General features: G+C 36.3%; 1 protein-coding gene across 1 annotated transcript in view; it reads left to right on the top strand.

Annotated features, from left to right (window-relative positions):
- The window catches only part of ADGRB3 (adhesion G protein-coupled receptor B3), a 351,396-nt gene that overhangs the window by 314,147 nt on the left and 19,389 nt on the right, over positions 1-17,860 (top strand). Inside the window, exons 27-29 of the mRNA XM_053458858.1 lie at positions 4,763-4,802; positions 7,969-8,612; positions 13,125-13,160. Of these exons, the coding sequence (XP_053314833.1) occupies positions 4,763-4,802; positions 7,969-8,612; positions 13,125-13,160 (720 nt within the window). The remainder of the gene's footprint in view (positions 1-4,762; positions 4,803-7,968; positions 8,613-13,124; positions 13,161-17,860) is intronic.

Genomic DNA, 17,860 nt, shown 5'->3' with positions numbered 1-17,860 from the left:
GTAACTTTTTGTGTACATATACTCCTTAACCCCTTAAGGACAATGGGCGGTCCCAAAACCCATTAAAAACAATGTATTTTCAGCCCGTACATGTACGGGCTTTGTCATTAAGGGGTTAATAACCCTAAATGTCGGAGCCTGCATATGATAACTTCCATTCTTAAGACCTGTAAATAGACCAAGTTGAAGGAGTGTGGACCAAATGTAGTCGTTGATGCAGTTACAGATTATGAAATCCAGGAACCATCATTCTTCATGGGTTAATCTTAGCTTTCTTTCAGGACGGTGGGACTTTGATTTTGAACTATAGAAAAACTCCAAACTATCAGTAGTTGTAATAAACAAACTGGTGGTAAAGCGTCTTCAATATTTTGCGGTGGGGATGTTTAATGAGCTCCACTGAATCGAAGCCTAAAAATACTGTATGCTCAGAAGCACTCAAGTGATTTCAACCACAGTTCCAGCAGACTTATAATTTTCCTTGTGCAGGATGAATCACATAACCCAGACAAGAGTGCAGTATATGAAAGTAATTACAAAATGCCACAGTAGCATTGGTTTATTAAGTGTCACTTACAAGTGATGCAGTTCAGGGGATAAGTGCCCCACACTTATTAGGAGGCAAAAACCTATCATGCCAACCTAGGAATACAACAACAAACCAAAATAAAGTAAGTTAGTGTACTTTTTATAGAACTTGTGTATTTTTCTAGAATAGAATATGTAGAGTTTCTTTGGTGTATAAATATTCCACAGACAGGTTGATTTGACATCGCTGGTGAAACAAAGATCAGTTTTTAGAAAACAGAGATTAATAGTTCTACCTACCTTTACTCTTTACTTGTGCTTCATTGTACTCAAATGAAAAAAATAGTTTTCTCAAACTTTAGTCTTCTATTGTTTACCTTTCCTTAAAAGATAAAAGTTTTTTTTACTGGTGTTCTTACTAGTGAAGCCTACACCACACTGTAGAGGAATCAATAACAACCCTTTCAACTGCCAGATCTCTCCAAAGGTTGTTGCTCATTTTCTGAGCATCTTTTGGCATTACTTCTGTTTAAAACCTCAATTTCCACTGAGCTTCGGGAAAACTGATCCTGCTTTATTATGTTCTTTCAAACAATAGATTTCCCAAAACTATCAGCCCTAGCAGTATTGTTAATGGGCTTAGAAGTAGTTTACGTTAAGACCTGAAGTAAAACACGTGTGAGTTTATCACATAAAACAACAAGATCAAAAGTGTAAAGCATGTTGATGTTGCAAATCTAAATTAAATCCATGTATATAAATAGTTATGCCCATATATATATATATGTATATGGCTGTTCATGAAACTATACTATATGGCCACAAGTATGTGGACACTTGACCATCATCACACGGACATAAGCCATTAATCAGTGGCCTCTCCAACTTTCATATTTAGGGGGCGACAGTCACTCTAATATTACACTTTCACTAATGTACACTTTCATTCACACAATTCATTCACACAATCATTTATTCTCTCACTCTTTTACACAAATTATTTACACATATTCATTAATGCATTCTTACAAATTCATTAATTCTCTCACTTATTCACACAATTCATACACACATTAATTAATACTCTCACTCATTCACACAATCCATTGCCCCCTCTGCCCCCACCCACGCCACTTCCATTAATATGGAGCTGTCCCCCTCTCCTTTGCAGCTATAACATCCTCTACTATTCTAGGAAGGCTTTCCTTAAGATTTTGGAGTGTGTCTGTAGAAATCTGTGCCTAATCAGGCAAAAGAACATTTGTGATTAAAACTACTGATAGCTTGGACTTTTTCTATAGTACCAAATCAATGTCGTTGTTGATATATTTTCCTGATTCAAGATCAAAGTCCCAGTGTCCTGAGAAAATGCTAAGTAAAAGATTAACCCATGCAGGATGATGGTTCCTGAATTCCATAATCTGTGATAGCATCAACGACTGGATTTGGACGAGTCCTGACTCGCTGTTCTATGGCGTTAAGGTCAGGGCTTTGTGCAGGCCACTCGAATCCCTCCGCACCAAGCTCATCAAACCATGTCTTTTAGGACCTTGCTTTGTGCACAGGGGTAAAATAATGCTGGAACAGGAAAGGGCCACGAAGTTGGAAGCATACAATTTTCTTAAATGTATTTGTATACTGTAACATTAACATTGCCCTTCACTGGAATTTAGGGGCCTAGCCCAAATCCTGACAAACAGCCCCAGACCATTATCTCTCCGGCATCTGACAAAAACAAGATTTGTCCATCAGACTTCCATTGAATCATGATTCATCACTACAAATAACACATTTACATTGCTCTAGAGTCCAGTGGCAGTGTGCGTTACACCATTCCAGCAGATGCTTAACATCCCGCATAGTGATTTTCGTCTTGTGTTCAGCTGCTTGGTCATGATAATCCGTTTATGAAGCTTGCGACACACAGAGCTTGTGCTGATGTTGCTTCTAGAGGCAGTTTGGAACTCTGTAGTGAGTGATCCTGTGATCTGAGATGTTATTATACCTAGATTATTCCACTTAAAAATGATAACACTCACAGTTGACTATGACAGATGTAGCAGGACAGAAATTTCACAAACTGACTTGTGCCAAAACGCCAAGTATTTATTTAAGGAGATAGTTTGGACATATTGCACACAGACTTGCACATTTCATGAAAAAAAAATGTATTGGCACTGGTGGCACGCATAGACATATTCCTATGCTATACTATGTTGTATTAGGTGGTGTCTCTTAGGTGTGTAGGAGCATTGTAGTGGCTTTAAAATTATGTAGTGCATTTAATTTGACACTGCAAGGGTTAATATTTGTCATTGCAACCATTAATTTAATTCTGTAGATTTGTGTAGAGCTAATATATAATTTATAACACATGACAATGTCTGTGATCGCATGTCACATGTTTTTAAATCTGCTTACATTAGGTCCTAAATGACTGTAAGAAATGTAGCAGTTTAGCTCGTTAGGTATTGGAATTGGGTGTATAAATCCACTAGGGGTGACATTTTATCATGTTGCTACTGGCGACAATTTTAATAGTATTGTAAACTGACCATTTGCAACCGTGATTTGTTGTTGTCAAAGATCTCACTCACCTATGCTTGGATTCCCTGATGTCCATTTCTGTATTCTATAGACACTGCCAATACAGATATTATGAGGGGTAGGTAGCAACAGGCTCTGTGGCAGACAGTTCATTAAATCCCCCTTTTGTACCAATGACTTCCATAGGCATCATTGTATAGACATCTTGCCTTGAGATGATGGGTGATAATGCGACAGGCATAAGGTTGACCTATCATTGTGGTCTTTACTTATTCAAGCTTCTGTGATAATAAACAATAGAAATTATCAATTGGCTGTACTGTGAATTTATCATAAAGGTTACACAACACCCAGTAGTACCTATTGCTGTTTTGATTATTGTGCACTCTCTTTTTACCATCAATTTTGAAAATGTAAACTCACAACAAAAATAAAGATTTATGTAGAATCCCTGAGGTCTGAACAATGCTAGCTACCAGAATATAAATGTGAGCTTTACTTGCAATATAATTAAATTCTGATACAGTGTGCTATTAGGTTGCCCAGCGATTTAATACGGATTTTCAGTATAGTGAACAGGCCTGATTACTAATATTTATCTTACATGTCATAGTCGGTATCCAGCACAGCACAATGTTTAATACATTTAGCTTGCCATGACCTATGCCTTGGATAAATGCTACGGTCAGTTTTGCAACCAAAAGCATTCACTGTAACTATTACATGCATTTTTACACACCGGTATATACATATTGCAAGCACATTCAGAGTGCCATTGTTATGCACACTGCAGTAAAAAATGCAATCTCCCTATCCAAACAAAAGATACTAGTGCTTGGTATTATTTCTGTCTGAAATTGAGACATTTTATGTAATAAAGATAATAAAAATAATGAAAAAGTTGGTTAAATAATAGCATTTAAAAATATGCTTTGCTTAAGTGTTTGATGGTTAAGTGAAATAAGAATTGTTCCGTGTAAAGCTATTACACCTCTAGTTACATACAGAACTTTTTTTTTGAACTCTCATACAGAATTCAGGATACATATTAGCATACCTGGAGTGGAGTCACTCTCCCTTTTTCTCCATATAGGGGCGGTATGATGTCTGGTCACACCCACTCCCTGCCCCATTTCCCTCCCACATCCAACCCATTCAATGCTATCTGGAGGCAGCTAGCACCGCCCTCATGTGTGCCTAGCACTCCCCCTTAGGAAGCCACTACATAAGAAGAGGGAGAAGCTCTGGATAGCCTACCCTGGAATTGTCCCTGGTTTGCATATTAGAACACGCGGGTCCTATAACTCTTGCATTATTAGCACTATGGACTTTATGGTACTAATCAATTTGTATTAAAGTAATTATTCTGCAGATTCTTCAGTGAGGTGTTCTTCAGCTTTTAAATTTCATATAGATAGAGAATGAGGTGGACAACAAAAAGCATGTATAAAAAATATATAACTATATGAGTACCAGAATGCAAAATATTTCAGTGCATCGTTTATGTAAATATAACACTGTATCTAACTTTGGAATTGTAACACTTCTGTCTGAGCCTGAAGCACATGGTGTATTTATTGTAGTGTATTTGTTGGTCATTGTGGCAGTGGAAAGTTTAAGTGATACTTTATCCGTCGTGTATTAGTCTTACTGATATTTTTACTTATTTTTATTTTTTCAATAACAGACAGACTTTGAAAAAGACGTGGACATTGCTTGTCGGTCAGGTAAGAACATACATCAAGAGAAAATCAATAAAAACGCTGTAAGAGCTCTGGAAGTTTATGATTACAGACAGAGGCTACGAGAATCCCTGTTGCTGGAAAAATGGGTAGCATGCTTAGTAATTTTTCAGAATTGGGATAAAATTGCACTTGTCACCGTGAAACCATGCTACACAAAATATATAAGCTCTTATAAAGAATACGAAAGGGTCATCCAAAATGTGATATCGTAGCAGGAATAATTAAAACTAAATGGTTTACAGATAAGTAGAGCTAGGATTTGTAGCACCCCAGACAAACTACATCTCCAGCGTCCCCGCCTTCTTGCACTTGCTTATTAACAAAAGAAAGAACCTCGTCCCTCGTCCCTTAGATCAACTATATGATAGGGGCAGCTCAGTAGATAAAACTACTTGCCCCATGCAGCTTTACTTATAGTGTCAATAAAAATCATATAACTAGACAAAATTCACACTAATAAATGCTTGTTTTTGGCTTTGGTTTTTCCTAAGGAACCCATCTTTATTCACTAAAACATGAGGTTGGAAAAAGTAGAAGTCTGTCCTTATCTCTAAAAAGAGCCAGATTTTCATCCTAGTGAAACCCTGCTGAAAATCACCACTTCTAGAGTACAATTAAATAATTCATAATTATACATTATTTACATTACATTTGTTTATATAGCGCCAGCAGACTCCGTAGCACTATTTACCTGGATTACAATGGCGTTAGCCCTCTGATAACTGCATGTTGTCTTTTTTGACCTTTGGTTAATTACATATCATATTTATGAATCTATACTTGCCAGAGAGCCTATCACATTGAGGATTTAAGAGATACAACTGTTAATAAGCATCAGGGTCCACTTACCAGCAGTACTCTTTAGATGCCTGTGTTTAATATTTTATTTACTTAATTTTCTTTAAAACCACTTATTTATATCATATTTTATTGTATACCCTTCAATTTACTGGATAATTTACCTAAAGAGCTATTGTATTATCACTGACCATCATTCCACTAGCGCACATCCATTTCTCTGAATCAGCATTGCACTGAATAAGTGATATGATAAAGAAATGTAAATTGCTCAATACTTAAGTAGTGTCAGGCACGCCAATGTTTTAAAATCCAGCTAATTGTTATGATATTTGAAGAGTTAAAAATGGTTGCACTCCAGCGCATACATAACATCAAGCTTTAATGGGTAATGTTCTAATAAACCAATTAGTGTTAGACGTATCAGCAAATCAATTTTTGTAAGCACTTATGTCTTAGCAAAGTCATTGAGCTTTGTTAAAAATATTTTCCTTAAATATGTTTACAAAAAAAGTAAAAACACTATGTACCATAATTGTTACTAAGATTAATTGAAAAGTGTCTTTTTTGGAAATTCAAGCTGGTAACCCAATAGAAAGACATTTCTATTTGCAGACACCTATAAATGGAACTGAGTGCTGCAGGGTATTTGAGAACTTAGAAAACAAGTAGCTCAAGGGAAAAATTGCTTTTGCTCGAACAAGAATATTTATTCACTCCAGTGAGCACACAAATATGACAAGTATATACGGTTAGCTGGGAACATTACTTTCACAAAGCCAGCTGAGAAATGCAAATTGAGAAATCACATCCGAACTTCAAAATGGCCTTTAAACAAAACAGAACCCTGCTGGAGTGGAGATTTCTGAAGGCAGTGCAGGAGATTAGTCTGAACAGCAGCAATAAGATGTCCAAGAAAATAAATGCACAATTTCATATTTTAGCCAAAAAATGATTACGCAGCAGAAAGTGCATACCTTAAACTTTAATGAGTTTCTTAAAGTCGCTGTTTGCTTTTCTTGTTAACAGAGGGAAATATCACCTGCTGATGGTTAGCCATGATATTTACAATATATATTTCTGGGAAGTTTTAACAGTCATAGCAAAAACATATGTCAATAGGATAGATTGTTCAAGTTCTGAAAATTTGGAATGTATTCACCAACCGGTGAGATACAAGTGAGTTGACCCAACTGTGCAATATAAAGGGACAACTCCATCAAGGTTTATTGCATGCTCATGCATATTCAGTGCAGTATCATTAACTCCCCCTTCACTATAACTCAGGTTCTGTTTTTTTGCGAAAATACATTTATTTTCTTATTTGGCCCAATGAGACACGCGTATTGAGTAGTTGCTTGACAAATAACCATTTGTGGGCATAATGCGTTGTATCCACATTTATTAGTTAATGTACCGTTCTCTTGGACATGACAATTGGCCCCTAAATAAATATGGACAAATCTTTGGAAGTACATGACATTACTGATCACTTTTTTGAACGGCTAAATACAGTGATTTTCTTCATTAAAAGGAGGTGGCCCTTCGTAAAACATAATATAATAGGACAAAATTCTTCATGTCACCACAACTCAATTTTTGGTGATTATACCCATTGTCTTTCAGGAGAATAAATACTGGTAATCAAAGTATATTACATTGGAATTATTATTATTATTATTATTATTATTATTATGAATACTACTACTACGTATGTTTTAATTGTGTAATATAACAGTACGGCTATAGTTTATAGTTGCAGGGCTCAGGATACTTTTTTGGCATTATTTTGTTTTTATTTTTCATTACAAAGAAAATAAGATGCAGACACAGATATATATAACAGCAAAGGCACAATTTGACTAAAAATATGGAAAATCATACACAATTAATGGCTTGCAGGGATTGTTATTTAAGCTGGCAGTATATTACTCACAATGTATTTGTCCTTGGTCATTGTATAGAAAGGAGGGATATGTTAACCTTGCAAGTATTTTCAATATTTTTTCATTAAAATATATTTCCTCTGTATGTATAATATAAAAATATTAGGATATATTTCACAATAATAACATTTTACTTATATTACCTCCCTTGAAGAGTATGAATGATATATTGCTTGAAGGACATATGTATAAACAATGAACTGCTTCGTTTCAACAAATGGTATAGACAACTTAATTATGAACTGAAAATTACATGTCAGATGTAATCAAGTGAAGTCGCAGCGCACGTTAATAAACCTTTAAATCACAGCCCTATAATGCTAAACATAAGGAGAACAATAGATGCATGCTACCAATAATACATGTAGGAGTACTATGAGAAACTAACCCTTTCTAATTTTCAGTTTTACACAAGGACATTGGTCCCTGCAGAGCTGCCACAATAACAGGAACACTCTCCAGGATATCATTGAATGACGAAGAGGAAGAAAAAATTGTAAACCAAGAAGGAATGAGCTACTCCACATTGCCTGGAAACATCATATCCAAAGTCATTATCCAGCAACCTTCTACGTTACACATGCCCATGAACATGAGTGACATAACCGAACAGTGTTTGAAGAAAGAAAACAGTGAATTAAGACGGACTGTGTACCTTTGTACTGATGACAACCTCAGAGCAGGTGACATGGATATGGTCCATCCTCAAGACAGAATGATGGAGAGTGACTATATTGTCATGCCAAGAGGCTCTGGGAATATGCAGGCGCAAATGAAAGATGAGAACAAAATGAACATAGGTATGGATACTTTGCCTCATGAGAGACTATTACACTACAAAGTGAACCACGATTTCAGCATGAATCCAGCAGTAATGGAACAATTTGGTATAAATTTAGATCAACATCTTGTGTCTCAAGAACACATGCAGAGCCTTCCTTTTGAACCTCGCACAGCAGTAAAGAACTTCATAGCTTCAGAGATGGATGAAAATGCAGGACTATCCAGAAGCGAAACAGGCTCTACAATATCCATGAGCTCCTTAGAGGTTTGTGACTTGATATTACCTACATTTTTTTATTATTATTATAATTCTTGAAAAGAAAATTGTCATTTTCATTATACCAAACAAATGAAGGTAGTTGAGGGTATTTCAGAAATGGATGTAAAACAGTTTTAGGTGAAGTAAGGTATGCACTTAAATGTGTGGTTATGCCAGGAAGATAACTAAACCATTGCCACACTGACTACGAATAACTAAACAACTTTTTAAGTATTTTGTATGTGGATGTATAATTATTTTCTTTTTTTTAAGCGTATAAACCAACTAACATACCAACAAAAAACTATTTCATTTGTATGAAAAAGCTGTGAATAGATTGGATATGTAACTTAGTTATCTGCTAATAATTTAAAAACCTCTTAAAGCTTCAACCTAGATAAAAGAAAATTGAAATCTTATGCACATATAACAAAGAAAACATAAGCACAATTTCCTTGAAAGGTTTAATTATGTAGCAATAACAAATAAACGTATAAGAAGTCTTTTTGTTCTTATGAAAACAAAGACATTTAGCCTTTCAGTACTCTCATTTTGTGTCATATGCCAGCTAAATGTTCCAGTGAAGCAATCTTTGAAACATGTGAATAGGGCAAAAAATGTGAAATCTAAAAAAAAAAATTTGAAGCGTAAGGGCATTCAACAGTAAAGGAAAGCTGTTTCTAATTGCTCATATTTAGAAATAAAAAATATTTAGGAGTTTTGAAATATGGAGAAGAAAAGGTAAGATGTGATCTGCTGGGAGTTGAAATTTTACATGTGATTGTGTAGAATCAACCTTAAAATAGCCAGAATCATTTTAGGGAGTTTTAATCTGCGGGTTCGAGAAACCCAATGGTTAAATCCTAATGCGGAAAAGTTAGTTATCAGGCACAGGTTAGTTAATTCAACCTACTCTGTCATTTTGCAAAGGCATTGTTTGCTGGACTATAGTAAGTGGAATATGTATTTTCATATATTGGAATAAACACACGTTAGGAAAACCTATGGTTACAATTGATCATAGTAATTTTCTCACTGATCATAATGGAAAATCATATGCCAAATACAATCTTATCTTCCAAGCAGACCTGCATGTCATTAACTAGCACAGGATACATCTGCCTATACATTGTATTAGCGTTCTTAACACATTGTGCTGCAGATTTAAAGATAGGATATTAAAGTATATTTAGTATATTTATTATCATTAATATGTATTAATTTAAATAGCACAATCACATGTGTTAGCTCTGTAGGTAAACAGGATATAACAAGGAGTCCATAATGTTCCAAGCTGTACTTTTTGGACGGCTTTAATCGCTACATCCTTATCTCATATGTATGTTATTAACATATATATGACATCAGCCTTAAGCTGACATGCACCTAGCATAGCTTGGGTATGTTAAAATTCCCACTCCTCATCGAGAAGGCAGTCCCTTAGTGAATGGTTTGTATACCAGCTGTTGTCTATTCAAATGAGTGGCTGTCTGCTTTTTAAACAGCTTGGGTACACAGATTCACTGAGCTGGTATTATTATATGTTGCAGATATGTATTCAAAGCTGTTGAAAAAGATTTTTAAAGATGATCTTTGTAAAATGAGCACAGTCTGAAAGAACGTGTTCATGCAAGGTTCAGACGATTGAATATGTTTTTTGTCATTTAAATGTTTCGTTTTATAGATATGGCAGGATCACTTTAGTTCAGCTTCTGCTTCCAATATTCAGTGATGCAGCATTTTCCAGGCAAATTGGGACCCTCTCAACATGCTGACTTTACCATGCATTATGAAGGGCAGACACCAGTAAGCGTCGTATGACAAGTCAGCCTTGGATGATATATTGTTAATGCTTGGAGAACATTTTGCGAAATGTGACCAATTTAACAATGCATTATGCAGGGCCAGCTCAGCCCAGGAGAGGATCAGTGGGTTTGGCATTTCATGAAGAGTGAAGTTTAGGGGAATGTCTGTTATGTAATCGAAGAATACTGAAGATGGTACAGAATTGGTATTTGAAAAAAACAGACAGTTGTTCTAGCATTGTTTAGTCTCTTTATCATTGATAATGTATTTGCAATGGTTATCATATTTGTAACATTGCTAGATATGTGCTTCTTGCAAAACTAATGTTGAAAACTAACACACTGTTTTTTTTCAATTTAAATATATATATATATATATATATATATATCAAGTGAAATATATATATACAAACTCATATGACCTTGGAGTATTTATTTTAATGAGGTTATCTTTATCCGCAATTACTGTATTTCCCTGACCAGTCTACATATTAGAAATAATATTAATGAGACAACCCTATCACACAGTAACCTTTTTTGCAGCATTATCTTGACCTGTTGTAATAAGTAATTCTGAAGAATTAGTGTTCAGAGCTCTACAAAAATAGAGAAAAACCGTAAGACATCCTTTGTAAATCCAGTATACAAATTTAGTTCAGTACATACAATATAGGAGGACATCTTATTACTTGATTCTGCTATTTATCACACAGTGGTTTTCCTGAGACATTGCAGAAATGTACCTGTTGCCAAGGTGCTGTCTTGTTACAGTAAAGATTCATATCAATTATTTTCTTAATATGATAACAAATTAACATATACCGTATTGGCCCGAATATAGGCCGCACTTTTTTCCCCCACTTTAAGTCTTTAAAGTGGGGGTGCGGCCTATATTCGGGGTCTAGCGCCTGACGCCCGGGACATGCAGTCCCGGGCGCCGGGCAAGCAGCGGGGTTAGGATACAGATCCCCCGCAGCGGTGCAGGGGACCTGCATCCTACTGTCTGATACGCTCAGACAGCCTCCCCTGCCGGCACTTTCCACGGGGGGAGTACCGGCACGGGAGGTTGTCTAAGCGCATCGCACGGACGTTCACCGGCAGCGGCGATGCACCGTTGCCAGTGAACGTCCGCACGATGCATTTTAACCCCCCCGACTTACCAGGGCAGACTCCCGGGTGTCTTGCAGGGCCGGCGGAAGACATCTACGCAATACGCGTATACAACGTCCGGTGCCGGCACTTCCGTTGAGTGCCGGCACCGGGAGTTGTATACACGATGTGCATAGATGTCCCCCTCCGGCCCCGTAAGACACCCGGGAGTCTGCTCTGGTAAGTCGGGGGGGGGGGGTTGACAGAGTGGCAGCATATCTCGGAGGGGGGGACAGAGTGGCAGCATATCTCGGGGGGGAGAGGACAGAGTGGCAGCATATCTCGGGGGGGGAGAGGACAGAGTGGCAGCATGTTTATTGGTGCTTTTTTAAAGAAAAAAACTTTTTCTTTAAAAAAGCACCAAACTTTTAGGGTGCGGCCTATATACGGGGGCGGCCTATATCCGAGCCAATACGGTACATAAGTGACATAGTATTGGCTAATATAAATAAATGTCTTAATGAGTACACACGTTCACAGACCCTCATCAAATATCAGTCTTTTAACGTGCCACAATAAGGATGGTTCCCCTAAAGGCGGGTAAAATGTCAGGTTGGATAGGATTTATTACATGCATCTTGTGTATCTTGTAGATTTTGACCTCTACAGTTTATACACCTCAGATGCATTTCCGTAGAAAATGACTCTGTGGTATAAAAGTGTTTATAACATATGACAGGCGGAACGCAGGGTAAGCTTAATTGCATGGAAACATTAGAGGATCAAAGTTTACTGGCCTCCTTTGTATGTACAGGTTCTGTACTCTTGATTTAGTAATCAAGTTATTGTAGTAGAGCACGCCTTGATCTCTGTTCTGCGTTAATAATCTGAAGTAACATCGCATATACTTAATCACTTATGTTGTATGTGACACCTTTGTTTTATTTGTAATTATTTGCATATCTACATTTTGTTTCAATATGCACATTACCACTGCTTTGTGTGTCTAGAATGACTTAAATGAGACCAATTTTACCAGTCACGTTTTTTTTGTTTGGTAATATTAAAAGTAGAACGGTTAGGTTTTTATAATGGTATACATGTAAGAGGGTCATGAAACATGGTAAACAATTATTTTTGATGTATTTAAATATTATTTGTCTTTCATATCTGGCATCCATATGCAGACCATTAGCTTTCTGCAGATGCTATCTCTTTTAATTAGTAAATTAGCACCATTATATTTTGGCACATTACAAAAATATGGTCAAAGACCTTCTGTTTTGTATAAATTCATCTGAACTTCTACCATTAAGATTTTAGAAAGGTAGAAAGTGATGTCAGATAAGAACCATTTGGCCCATCTAGTCTGCCTACTTTTTTATTACTCTGTGATTTATATCAGGAACCCTTTATCTCTAATATGTTAAAATACAACATAGTTTTAGAAAATATTAAATACAAAGATAGGTTAGTTTATATGAAATGTATATATCTTAAATATGTTTTTTTTTTTTGCTTATGTAACACGATAAAAGTATTATTGGATTTATAAGGTGTATGTGTGTTAAAACAAACCAGAGTTTTAATACAGTTTCTTTTTGTTTTTTCTTTTGTACAATAGAGAAGAAAATCACGATATTCTGACCTTGACTTTGAAGTAAGTTAAAATATTAATTAACTATGTCTTATGTTGCATCTACAATACATTTACTAGACTCTGCAATGGTGTATTATTCTTGTGGCAACATTCAGGCCAATAGCTGATTTGTGATATTATAAATATAATAGATACTGTAATATAGATATTAGTTAATGGACTGGATGCAATGGCAGAAATAACCCTATCTCAAGTAATTTATTTGCACTCCACAAATGGATTACATACATAAAAACAATAATACAATTTATCTCAATTAATCTTTGCAAATATATATCTGGATTTTTTTCATCTCATGTTCTCTAGCATTGCATGTATAGCTAAGAGTTTGTCTAATTAAGATATTTCTGTAATAGAACAAGGAGAGTATAAATTAGACGTAGATTTTCTCCAATCATATTGTATTAGCTCAAACTCCAGGTTGGTTCTAGGTTTTCTAGAACTGAAAGCAGACAGGTTTAAGGGGCAATCTCTATAGATGTAGTTATACTGAACCCATTGGATTTAATACATTTAGTGTTTGTTTTGGTTTAAAAAAAATTCTTAAAAATAGAAAAATGTACATCATGCTTACATAGGTCCTTCTCTTCCGTTGGTTCTCTTTGTCTTTGTCTCTTTGTTTTGTTAAAACATTTGTTGCGCAAAAGAATATATTCCCCTCAGTAGACTTATAGAAGACTCTATGTACATGCAAGAGTAAAAAAATAGAACACAAATGTGTAAATATTTGATGAACTAGATAACCATCCCCCTTGAAAGTCCACTGACTTTGGGTGAGCCTACAAATACCGGCTCAAGTTTGAGTAGTAGTGTTCGTAGTTTCCTTTTATCGTATTTGTTCATTGCAAAGAAATACACATGAGATTATTCAAAATCAGATTCTGCAGTGTAGCTAGTAAAAATAAATCTCTGCAGTGAGGCTTACTTTAAAATAGCGATTGTCTGTTAAATTATGCAATCCTGTGCACGGTGAGGAGATGGCAGCCTTGTCCATGGTCTTCCATTTCACTTGAGCTGTGAGGTTGCTTTCTGTCTCCAAATCTCTGCACGGTTGTCGCAAGATAGATACTCCCACTTCACTCGCTCAACGGGAGTGCACAACCTAAAAACAAAATAAGGCATACAATATTTATGTCTTATGTGTTTTTTTTGGGATGGTATTCGTTGGGTATGCACTGAATGCTTGCTTTTATATGCATTTGTAGCCTAAATATCATGTAAACATAGTATCTTATTTAAATTTCCAAGTACATATCCAAGTACATTCTAAAACATATATGCCCCTCTGTATCTATCTTCTATATAGCTATAATATAGCCCTTTCTGTCATATACACAAAAAAGAACAATTCAGTCACCCATTATGATATAGGTACATGCCGGAGAACCAGAAAAGTTGGTGGTGGGATGGACACATTAATAATATGTTTTGTAATAAAAATGAAAAAAATCTATACTTCTCATTTATACATTACAGTGATAAAGTATTTACCCCTTCCCGATTTCTTCAATTTTTGCTAATTTGTCACATTTAAATGTTTCAGATAATCCAACTAATTTTAATACAAAACAAAGACTAAGGTCACAAAATGCACCTTTTTAAATGATCATTTGGAGGTAAAGAGTTAATCAAAAAGCATGTGAAAAAGTAATTGCCCCTTAAATGTAGTAACTGGTAGGGCTACCTTTTTAAGGTCATGCAACAGCATCTCAGATTTAAGTCAGGACTTTGACTAGGCCACTCCAAAACCTTCATTGTGTTTATCTTAAGCCATAACCCAAGTACACTTGAGCTTTAGGCCAGGAAATGATGTCCAGACATTGCACTGCAGGATTTTCTGGTAGAGAGCAGAATTTATGGTTACATTAATTATGGCAAGTCACCCATGTGGTGAAGCAGCAAAGCAGCCCCAAACCATCCCACTATAACCACCTCATTTGACGGTTTGTATGATGTTCATATTGTGGAATGCAGATGTAATGGGACCCATGTCTTCCAAAAAGTTCCAATTTTGACTCATCGGTCCACATAATATTATCCAAAAGCCTTGGGGGTCATTACATTTTTTGGTAAATGTGAGACAAACCTTTGTGTTCTTTTTGGTCAGCAGTGTTTTTTTCCTTGCAACTCGCCCATGGATGGTATTTTGGTGCAGTTTTTGATTGTGGAATTGTGAGCACTGACCTTAACTGAGGCAACAGATGCGCTCTAGGAGGTATTTTGGTAGGCTGGCTGCTCCTGGAAAAGTCCACCACTATTCTCCATTTGTAGATAATACTCTAAACATGGTTTACTGGAGTCCCAGAGCCTTAGAAATGGCTTTGTCCCCTTTTCAGACTGATAGATGTCAATGGCATTGGTTTCTCATCTAATTTATTTTAGAATGTATTTAGATTCCTTTATCATGTGCTGCTTTCTGAAACCTTTTATCCTACTTCATTTTACAAGACAGGTTCTATATATAATTGATGTTTATAATCAACAGGGCTGGCAGTAATCGTGCCTAAGTGTGTCTAGTGAAATTGAACCCAATTATCAATTAAATTTGGTTAATTGGTTGATTTAGTAACTAAGGGAGCAATTAAGTTTTCACATAGTGCCTGGTAGGGTTGGATAACTTTTGTCCTTCTATACATGAAATCACAATTTACATATTTAATTTTGTGTTTACTTGAGTTATCTTTGTCCAATATTAAAACTTGTTTGATGATCTGAGGTATTTAAGTTTGGCAAAGGGGCAAATATTAGCATTTAGTAACCTTATTGTGCCACAATCAGATAAGCTACCACTGTTAGACAGTAAAGATGTCTCTTGGTTGTCTTCAAACATATTTTATCACCCAGTAGCTACTAGAAACATGTGCAGTACTGAGTCACTAATCTGCAAGTGGTATGTGCTTTCTGTGGTGTATTTAGGTTTTGTGCTGACCTAGGCCTGACTAAACTCACATGTCCCATAATCTTAATGTGCCCTCCCCTTCGTAACATGGCCACACCTTTTCCTATTTATTACCACCCCTTCTTCTTTTGGCCATACCTCTCTTTTTAGGCTTCCTGTGTGCATATGAAGCATGGATACAGAGTAACTGCTTTCAAATGTTTTATCTATTATTTTAAGAGATAATAGTATTTAAATAAATTAATCTACGCTAGCTATAGTTGAAGGGTCACAGACACTCAAGTTGGATGAATTAGCACGTCACCAGTCCATGAATTTGCAGTAAAGTCATGACACAAATGGTAATGCTTTAACCACTCTTACTGTACATACACATGGACACACACAGACAGTGCCGGCGTATATATCAACACATCCAGTCTTTTATATGAAATGGCTTGCTGTGTATAGTAGGAACTGTATTCCACGGTGGCTAGAGTGTCAAAGTCAGCCATAAGAGTTGCCACCTATACTTCATAATAATGATGGCCATAGTCAAGTTAAGTTCCCCCTCAAGATTGAACTGCAGCTTCCCTGTTACATTTTTCAACTTAGAATTTTACCATCCTGCCCCCATGTCCTATTTGGGACATCTTTGAACCCCACCAATTAAATTTACCTCATCAAACTATATATATTTTTTTTTACATCTCGGCAGTCTGTGCTCATGTCCTATTTGGGACATCTTTGAACCTGGCCTAATCAATTTACTCCATCACACCATACATTTAAAATGCTAGTATTTTAACTCTTTCCGTGCCAGGGTTTTTGGGAAGATACAGAGCTAATTTTAGCACTTGCTTATTACATTAAATGTTTTATTTATTTTTTTATTTATATTCTTTTACTTTTTTTTACATTTTGTTGGAACTAGATGGTTCCCCTGATGGTGACATTGCTGCATAATTATTTTTTAAAGGTTACCACATTTTTTTTTTAACAATTATTTTACTTTTTATTTTTATTTTATTTTTTTACATTTTAGTAATCATATTGGAGAGACCCTCTTGGAAACTTGTTTATATTTTAGTGGACGGCGCCATCTTGCGAGAGGTAACATCTGGCACTTGTGAACGCGTATCCTGGGGTAGGCTTTTGGTGCTGCTGAATGCCTCGATATTGAGAAATTTCAGCAACACCATTTAAGCTTAGGAGGCGATCGTTTAAATCAGGCGCCTGCCACTATATTATATATGGGGGACGTTGACACACAGGGGCCCTGCTGCAGTTTTTGTTGTTGCTGAATGCCTCGACATCAAGGCATTACAACAACACCGTTTAAGCCAGGAAAATGATCTTAGTCATTAACTGACTGTCTTTGGATATTAACTGACCATTTTTCCGTGACGTGCCTGGCACATCATTGTTCATTAAGGGGTTAAACTCAATCTAGTGTGTGCATAACACTGTGCCTATGTCGCAGCAAGAGCCATCTTCGCCCTCAAACAGCTTGTCATTTGCCAGTGCAACCTTTGTCTACAAGTTGCTTATCAGCGCCATCTTAATGCCCAAAACATCTTGTCTCTGCCTTTTTGTGCACAAACAGCTTTGCCATCTTTGTGCCCAGATAGCTTAAGAGTGCCATCTGTGTGCTGAACAGTGCCATATTCGTGTACAAACAGCTGAACAGTACCATCTTTGTGCCTTATCTCTGCCATCTATCTCCCCAAAACACTCCCCAGTGCCAACTTTGTCATTAAACAGCTTTCCAGCTTACCCTGCTTAAGACCTCTTGATGAAAACATGCTGAGGGTTACTGATT

Source organism: Spea bombifrons, chromosome 3 (genome assembly GCF_027358695.1).
Source record: "Spea bombifrons isolate aSpeBom1 chromosome 3, aSpeBom1.2.pri, whole genome shotgun sequence".
Classification (NCBI taxonomy): domain Eukaryota; kingdom Metazoa; phylum Chordata; class Amphibia; order Anura; family Pelobatidae; genus Spea; species Spea bombifrons.
Note: the sequence above shows the minus strand (reverse complement) of the source record. Positions and strands in the feature narration are given on the sequence as shown.